Below are 9,376 nucleotides of genomic sequence, written 5' to 3' on the forward strand. Positions count from 1 at the left end.
TGACCTGCCCTCACAGAAGTTAACTCGCAATCTTCCAAGCTCAAACCATTGAGGTGGGGTAAGGCTTCCAATACATCCCACATATCATCGTCGAAATCCACCCAAGAGAATCGAAGAACACGAAGGTTGAGGAGAGATGGTAGTAATGAGGTCATCGAGTGGGAGACGAGAAGATAGGCGTCGATTACTTTGATGAGATCCTTTTCTCGGTGGTGCGTCATGGAGGAGAGGTCAAGTTCATCTATGAGTCCCTTGAATTCGTATTCTTGCACCATTGCACGCAGTTCACTGGCGGTGGGATCGGCTGCTAGAGATGAGAAGCGGGCAGCCGCACCTCTCAGCCTTTGTAAATCTTCTTCTGCATGCCTCATCATGGTGTGCTTTATCTCAATACCATTGAAAGATATCCTGTGAAAGAGAAATTTTCTGCAAATGTGATAGAACAACTGGCAAACTAGAAGCAACTGCTGAAGGTCGTCGCGGTCAGAATACATCAAGCATATTTGCCACAGTTCTGTTGGTAGTGTCGTGGAACGTTGAAGTGCAGTGTTCATCACTTCGCTGGATAGGAGATTGTGTGCCATTGCTTTGAGTGACGTGGTTTGAGTGATACAACGATACTATTGAGTAGGATATTGAGTGGGATTGCTCTTTGATGATAAGGAAAGAGTGCTCACCTTGATGAAAGCCGGGTGTACCTTTGTTGGGTAATATGTGGGTTATTCCTTTTAGTATGCCTAGTGTACCGCCATTACAGCGCTACGTCAGACACAAATAACGGCCTCATAAATATGGCGCTGGATGGTACAAATAAGCGACGTGGAGTATCAAATTAGGAATACATAACACTACCAGTTGTCTCTGCACGCGAAATACCTCAGAATTCCACTTGCTCTTCAGCTTGCTGTTGGGTGTTGCTCGAGAAGGCGTCACTGAGACAATTTTCGTTACCAGTATGTCCTCCGAGCGCTCAAGCCTGCTAAAAATAATATATGCCCTTTCCAGATGGTTCAAGGTATAGGAGATATGGAGGCTGAAGAGAGACCTGTGCATACCTGGCTCAGACTGAGCGATACCTTAGCTCGAAGCTTGAAGTTTCAGGCTGAATGATCATGATGGGATCCCGATCGGACCCGATCGGACCGGACAAAGCGTATGGTCCGAGTGAAAGCACCTGGTAGGCTCGTCTGTGAAATAATTCCTGCTAGATCTCAAAGTTGGCCTACTTAGTAGAGCCACAGCATGGCATCGTGTGTGTCCGTCCACGAAATATGTCGCTGGTACGTTCTATTTCAAGCTTGACAAACTTGACACCTCTCGCCGGCTTTTCGCTTTTAGACTGCCTACGCGGGAGTATATCCTGATATGCGAATAATGGTTAAGAGTCGCCCTCAAGTTCGCCAAGTGCAACACGTACCAGTTCCCACACTGTTCCCAATGAAATCTCCTGTTCCGGGTACGTATGCGGTACAACTCTTCCCCCACACCTGCGAAACTTGGATTGAAGTTAGCAGTCTAATGCCCTTGCAAAATGGCGATAAGGCGACGAAGCCCCACATAGTAACACCACGTTCTGTCATGGGCAGTGTCCCATAAGCTGTCATCACAAGCTTCACAGCATTCTATAGCATCTAATATGCTCAGTATCTCCAGTGTTGTCGTTGGGCCAGGTTAGTCCCGTATATATGAAAGGTGGTATTGCCACGACAGTGGACATGGACTAGGAAGTAAGGATGCAATCGCTAGCGTCTCCTTCCCATATTAACAACAGACGCCTTTAAAGAGGAACCCAACAACTGTCATCTGTGCGAAAGTGATACAGTGTTAATACTTCTCCAAGCAGATGCAAGTGCCTTTTTTATACATGGTAGGTGGAAAACTGCGTACCTTTTACTCACCCTTTCATTCTTGCTCTCTCACTGTTATTGGTGCTCCGGACCACTCGAGAAAGTGGCGGATCCTTCTACAGTTAAAGAAGATATTCCATAGCTTAGTTCGTCTTCTGCTGACCTTGTGAATCGTTGAATTTTATGTTAATAGTGGCTGCAGAAATCATTGTAGATCCTTACATCACTAAAATTTCCATATTAGGTATGTATATTGAGCAAATTTTGAGCCAAATGCGCCGAATTCAGCAAAAAGTGCATGATTTCTTGCGCTTGCATGTTCTCAAAGCCACATAACTCTCAGGCTCCTCCCCATCCACTGTTGCAAGAGAGGAGGATGATTATTAGGGTGTTGAGTATAGCACTATTATTAGAAAGTTGCGTGATTAATTGAAAATTTAAAGTCAGCATAACCTTGGTCCTCCCTCTCTCTCCACAGCGGCTGGAATTTAACATCAGTAAACAATGGTTGCCACAGTGACTCACCTGAGACCAAAAATTGAGCACCGAAAAATTACAATTTTTTGAAAAATAAAAACATTATTCCACGCAACCTGTGTCCATTCTTGGTAAGAAAGATAGAGATAGAATGAACTGATATGAGGACACGAGGCTGAACATCAACAATCAATCCACCACAATGTTCAACAACCATCTTGAATCCATCATTGAGTTCTTTACTCAATCTGACACCCAGCCTTCCCAGTTCCTCCTCTCTATCCTGCAAGACTCTCACTGCAACCACCACCTCATCATTCAAGATCTCTTAGCACAGTTTCCAACTATCCTTGCAGCTTTTTTCAACCACCCCTCCCTCGCTATCCAAACAAAAGAAGCGGTGCTGAAATGGGCCAAACATCTTCTTGAGAAGCAGTGCATCCAGAGTTCTGGTCCACAAAGATACCAGTTGGCACTTCAATGAAAGAAATGGCGGCAGAGTATAAAAGTGACGCACCAGTACTGTGGGACATACTGGACACCCTACTTGATGGGGACTCAGACAGGTCAGTTGATGGTCTGGACACAAGTATGAGTGAATGCAAGAATGGGGAACTTGATGATGCAGAGGATGTTACGATTCTAATTTACTTTATCCTTCACCTTTTCCTTTACTTATCGGACTATGTTTCCTTTATCTAGTGGTTATCACCCACCACTATCTCTATATCTCCCCACATGTACGCTTTTCATCTTATCTCTTTATCTCTTTGTATATCTTTCCTTTTACCTTACCTTATCTTCTATTTCCTCTCTTGGACACACAGCCATAATCCTATACCTTGTGACTTATAGTTCTTCTAAGGATACTCCTTATAGCTACATTACAATCACCTGTTCTTGATCCATTCTTGCTATTTCTCCTAGGATACTCCTTTAGGACTATAACCTTCACACCTTGGAACCTGGAGGTTTTTACGCTATTGGCTCTTACTTACAAACCCAGTTTGGAGCTGAGCTTAGATTCACTAATTACTAGTATATAAACCCCTGTATAACAGTAGGATAGGACAAGTTGAATCTACTCTACATTTCCCTGCTATTATCATGAAGGAAGACCTCAGTCCTATCATCTGAGGAGACTATACATCCATAAATCTACCCTTATCAAGGATGGAAGACTAGAAACACGGATGGTGGCATATCCTTAGAGTCGAATGCAATCTAGAGGCAAAACAGATTGTAACAGAGGATACTTATTGGGCACAAATAGACAAGATGGATCTAGAGGGAATGACTGAGGTTTTTTTCCAAGACAAAGAGTCTCGGGCTTCCAAGGCAAATGAGTGTCAAAAGCAGCTATTGTGGTAGTAAGTAAAATATTGTCCTCCCTCTCCGATATCACATTTATACAAAACAGAGCTAGAAAAAAGTTGTTATAGTCAGTATAATAATGCAAAGCACCAGCCAAAAAATGAATGCCTTGCAGAGTGTTATAGGCATCTTACTTCAGTCTGCGCATACTCTATATTAGGAAAAACCATTTTACTATATAGCCAAGCATGTTTCTATGGCTACTACAACAGCTCAAATATTACCATTATAGTCAAAATTATTTTACAATAGTATTGTAAATGCTATGGTGGCTATAGCAGCTATGATAGCTTGTTTCTGTCTATAAGAGGTTTATTCTGAAGCTGATGAGAACACTATTATTGCTCACTAAATGAGTTGGCATGCACAGCAACCTGGCTATTTATTCAATAAGAATCTATCACAGATGTCTCAAATATTGTCTACATATCAGTGGCCAGGCATTGCTATGATAGATGCTATAAGTGCTATAGCAGCTATAGCAGTTATGGTAGCTTGTTGCTTTCTATAGGATGTTTTTCTGATGCCAATGAGGATACTATTACTATTATTGATTTAATAGCTTGGCATACATATGAATCAGCCTAATTGTCTCATTAAAGTCTATCACAAATATCCAAATCACTCAATTGAACAAGCACTGAATAACGCTATTGATATTTTATCAAAGTGACTTGCTTGATGAGTCTAAGAAGAATTTAAGCGGAGCTTGAAGATGTGGCACAAAAGTGTTGCTGACTTTGAACACTATAGTGGTGGAAATAAAATGGATGTGAAAATAGGGTGAGTGTGTGTCCATTTTCACATACTTCTTAGGATTAGATTAGATTTGTGTGCCACATTTTTTTCAGAGTCAGCTCTTGATACATACGTGGCACTAGTGTGATATTACATGTCACATCACAATGGTACACCATTGCGCTTCAAAGTCTTGCACATCCTCTATCCTCTCAAGTTGCAACAAAATTGAGCTAATAGCACACTTGTTAAGTATGCTGTTATAACAAGTGTGCTATTAGCTCTAGGTATATTTTTTAAAAATAACTATCTTATAAGGTACTGAGATTAGCTCTGCTATATTCACAGTGGCCACTGGCACCAGTGCCATATCAATACCCAACATATCCCCTCACTACACCATCAGCTGGTAGTAGTAGCATACACAATTGCTTCAATTATTACTGAGGTACATTATAACTACTCCAAAGTTTGTTTGACCACCTTATCTTTTTCTGAATAGGTGTGAATAGGTTAACAAGCCAAAGTACATTCATCCATTTACTACATCTATACCTATAATTATAATCACTTACCAGACACTTGCACTATCCATCAAGGCTTGAAGAACTACAAAGAATACTTATCAAGTCATTCATAAAATTCTGTGAGTGGAGTCAAAGTGTATTTATACAATTATATTGAATATTGTTCACAGTGAACAGTATGAGTATCTAAAGACCAAACAGAAAATCAAGAGGATTTTCTAGTTTGTGGGGGTTCACTTCATTACAGTAGTTTACTCTATGCAAGTCATACAACAGTATTAGGAATAAAATTTGACAGTTTGCTATATGTGGTCTCTGGCTATAGTAAAAGTGAATTTAGTATGATTGATCTGAAATAAGAATCTAGAATTATAATATCTCTTATACTCTATGAAAGCAGCCATAGTAGAGGCAAACTGTGTATATCACAAAAATGCTACTATAGCAGGTATAGCAAATGGCTCAAAATAGTGCTGCTATATAGAGCTATATAATAGGGACTTGTCTAGGTGTACTATAGCTACTATTTTCTCTATATAGCACCATGGTGGCTATAATAGCTATAAAAGGCAACTAGGTTTTTCCTGATGCAGAAAAGGTCACCAATACTCTCGCACACATGGGCATCTCCATTTCAGTGACCACAATACATGCCGCCATTTGGTCATTATCTATCCAATCTGAGAATGCCCTTTGTAAGCTAGGACAAACACTTCTGGCAGTGTATGCCTATGATAATTTTGATGTAGAGCTGAAATCTTGCATTCCTACCGTGGAGAACTTGGCCGAGTCATTAAAACATCTGACCTCAGGCTTGCTCTTTTCACTCCAGCACAACATCACTCCACAGAATCTGATATGCTCACAAGAGCTATGGATTAAATCATCATTAAGCCCCACTATCATGGTTAGTGTTGCCGCAGTTTGGTATGGTTGGTTTTGATTCAGTTATTATTAGCTAATACCTAATTTGGTTTATAGAAATTAATTCATTAATTACAAACTATAGTTTCAGTTTAGTTTCAATTCACAACTGACTCCAAACTGGGATGGCACTTTCTTTAGTCATCCCAGTTATCTCATCAGTCAGGTTGACAACACTATTGGTCACTCTTATGGAATTGGCAAGTATCTCATTATTGATCACCAATAAACTCATCCACCATCAGTGTCTACAGTTTGTTTTCTGCTGAGGTCAAGGATTCTACTGGCTGTGGTCTCCATGCTCTCGCTGCATTATATTGGGGTTAGGGTTACTGTGTGTTTCTGCACATAGAGGGTAGGGTTAGGATTTAGCATCTCCCATTGCCACAATGTTAGCGTACACACAGGAGCCCACTGCATGTTATAGCCTTGAAGATATAGCTATTGTTCATTTAGGAGACAGTATCAACTGCAGGGATGAGAGTGTCATTTGTGTTTAGCACATATAAGAATTTTTTTAATAAGTGGATAGAGGAGCGTAATGGGCATAAATGGTTTTCACCAGTTACAAATTATTTTAAATCACAAATAATCAAAAATAAACTATAAATAACCATTAGTAAGCCAAACCAAGGTTTGGTTGTGTAAGGAATCAATTTTTCTCATTGCATTCCCATCATGTCGTGGCTATCCAACTCCTTCCCTGTTACTCCTCTCGCCCTTGGACTAGAGATCACAGCCGGTATTTTATTACTTTTATCTTTCTTCTTCTTCTTCTCCCTTCATACTCCTATTCTGCCGTACTTACAACAAAGGAGAGCCGTCATAGATCCTTGAGAAGATATCCGAATGACATAGCAATGATCCTACACTGTGTCAGGGAATACTTCGGAGGAATAGTAATCCGCAGTCTAGGATGTGACTCAGCGCCTAGTCATGGGCTTACTGATACAGCCAAATCATACATCACTTACCAAGACTCTCTCTCACGCCATTAGTAATTACGATAGATTGGACCACTTGTCTTTTCTTTTTGTATCTATTAGTTATTTGATTAGATCATCTTCTCACCTTCTCCTTTTTCGATCTAATCTTCGCTGTTCACTATAAAAAAAGTACATATTCGATGTATTATTCCTTAGTTCAATATTAGTTTGGATTTGAGCCTACATCAATACTCTTCACTAACAATACCCTGATCCACCACCTTCAAAAGGGACTTGGCCAGGCATTTGTTTGTGTTATATAGCTTCCCTGTTTGCTGCCTGACAGAATATTGAACTCTCCTGCTATCAATCCTCTTTCAGAGCACCACTCTTTGAAAGACCATCGTATCCTACCTGAAGACTATCGCTGCATCTGCACCAGTCTGAAAACTTCATCATCACCTGCACCGCCCTCATCCTATCCTTACCCTCCTCCTCATCCTCACCACCGACCACTCACTATCCACTTTACTAAACCTATCGTTGTTCAGTCTCAGCAAACTGGACATCTCCTCTATCATAACCACTCTCGCCTGATTCCTGATCATCTTCATTGTCATCCGCTACCTCCAAACCGGATTCCTTGTAGACCTCGTCTTCTTTCACCGTGTCTACGTCCCAACGGTACTCAGAAGAGTGGGTATCAGAGGCGGACCGACAACACCAGAGAGAGTTCCTCGAAGCCCTCAACAAGCCGCTCCCGGTCCTCCCCATCCCTACCGGAGCCCGTACCCCAGACGCGGAAGAAACGGTCGAGCAGATCACTGAGTATTATCAAAACTCATCTGCGTCGTCTTCTCCCATTGATCCCATCGAGGAAATCATCATTGACATAAACAACGCTCTCGTCCTCACCCAATCTATTTTTTACCATTCCGCCTAATGCGCTATTAAAATGTCTGTCAAATGAAAGACTCAGTCTATTATTGTAAAGACTCTACAAATTGTAAAGTACCTGTCAAATGAAAGACTGTAAGATATTTGTTAGTGATTGATATAAATCTGTAGTGAATGTTATACATACCTCAGTCTATTATTGTAAAGACTGAGGTGTCGAGAAAGACATGTCCGACTTTTTGTGACAGCGTTTCAAAGTCCGATGCTTATGTAATGTTCAGAAAAAGCGGAAAGTGTAAGTGTAAATGAAGATAATGGAAGATGTGTGAAGGAAAGGTTGTAAAGTATTAGTAGTTCAAAGTATAGTGTAGATGTAACTTCTTACTATGTCAACACCGCCATCAGTAGGAGAAATACTCGGAGTAGAAATGTATTGGAGAAATATTAACTATGACTATGATTCAGACTTTATATAAACCAGTTGCACACCTTTTTCACAAGTCACAAGCCCTCTGGAATTGCAACTATTATTTGTGATGGTCACTCAATATTCTGGTTGTTGAAATTGAAGTTATGACATATGATAAAAACAGAAAAAAAAAAGTCATAAATGTCCTTGGGGTTTTAAGAGTCATATTTTGGCTGTAATATATTCTGTAGTCTGAGAATAAAGCTGATGGTCTCGAAAACAAAGTTGAAATATTTTCATGTCAGACTCAGACTGCTTCACCTTGTTGAAGATAATCTTGAGGTTGTCACAGGTTACATGGGATTTTTGAATCTTTGAAAGTAAGGGTAAATTGGGTCATACTCAGAGTGTTTCAAATATAGTACCTGTGTGATAGTCACACCATACTTGTTTGGTCCATGACACTGTGATGAACCTAATGTTGTATTTAATATGGTATTGCCTCTGGCCAATCACTGGCCACTATAAAGACCATAATGGTAGTGCGTCTGACAAGGTTGCAAAAAGGTGTATCTGGTGAACTTTTTGTTTTCAACAAATTCCAGTTCAAATCGGAAAAAAGAGCTTCCTGTTTCAAAAAAAGAGCCTGTTACAAAAAGTAACCCCAAGTTGGGCCATTTTTTAAAGAATGTATACTCTCTGAGTCTGTAGTAAAAGAGCTCCAAACAGTAATATATTGTGATCCTTTTGGTTTAAAGATGCATATTTTTATGTGTGCTTTCCATTAAGCAGTCTATAAGCCCCTTTAGTAGTGAGTTACATAAAATTTCTAATATTATTCCATCTCCAATTAGATGTTTGAAATGTTTCACAGGTATTTGGGAAGTTCCAACAAGCAGACATCCCATTGGCTCTCAGGGATGTTCCATAAATACTTTGGAAGTTCTAACTTGTGGCTTGGGAAATCCCACTGGCCCTCAGGGATGATCCATGAGCTTTGGGAAGTTCCAGTAAAAAGCATGGGACATCCCACTGGCTCTCAGGGATGTTTCATGAATACTCGGGAAGTTTCAACAAACAACTTGGAACATCCCATTGGCTCTCAGAGAAGTTGTAAGCTATAATCTGGGAGGTTCCAGTTGGTGACTTGAAATATTATGTGTGTGGACACTTGGGAATTCCACTCTTTATTCTGTGAGTCCATTTGGTCCCATTTATAGCTTGAATTAACCCATCTGTCACTTAGGTATTGATCAT

The 9,376-nt window shown here is 40.4% G+C and overlaps 2 protein-coding genes across 2 annotated transcripts in view; both read right to left on the reverse strand.

Moving 5' to 3' along the window:
• The window catches only part of SERLADRAFT_475067 (uncharacterized protein), a gene marked incomplete at both ends in the record, with an annotated part of 3,559 nt that extends 2,266 nt beyond the window's left edge, over positions 1–1,293 (reverse strand). Inside the window, 5 exons of the mRNA XM_007321694.1 lie at positions 1–620; positions 678–797; positions 853–997; positions 1,056–1,174; positions 1,227–1,293. Coding sequence (XP_007321756.1) covers positions 1–584 — 584 coding nt within the window. The remainder of the gene's footprint in view (positions 621–677; positions 798–852; positions 998–1,055; positions 1,175–1,226) is intronic.
• A 50-nt stretch (positions 1,294–1,343) lies between these two features.
• SERLADRAFT_397596 (uncharacterized protein) lies at positions 1,344–1,580 on the reverse strand (the record flags this gene model as incomplete). The annotated part of the gene is made up of 2 exons (XM_007321695.1): positions 1,344–1,360; positions 1,418–1,580. 2 exons carry the CDS (start codon positions 1,578–1,580, stop codon positions 1,344–1,346), a joined length of 180 nt encoding a protein of 59 aa, XP_007321757.1.
• Positions 1,581–9,376: the final 7,796 nt, after the last annotated feature.

This window comes from Serpula lacrymans (assembly GCF_000218685.1).
Source record: "Serpula lacrymans var. lacrymans S7.9 unplaced genomic scaffold SERLAscaffold_11, whole genome shotgun sequence".
Taxonomy (NCBI): domain Eukaryota; kingdom Fungi; phylum Basidiomycota; class Agaricomycetes; order Boletales; family Serpulaceae; genus Serpula; species Serpula lacrymans.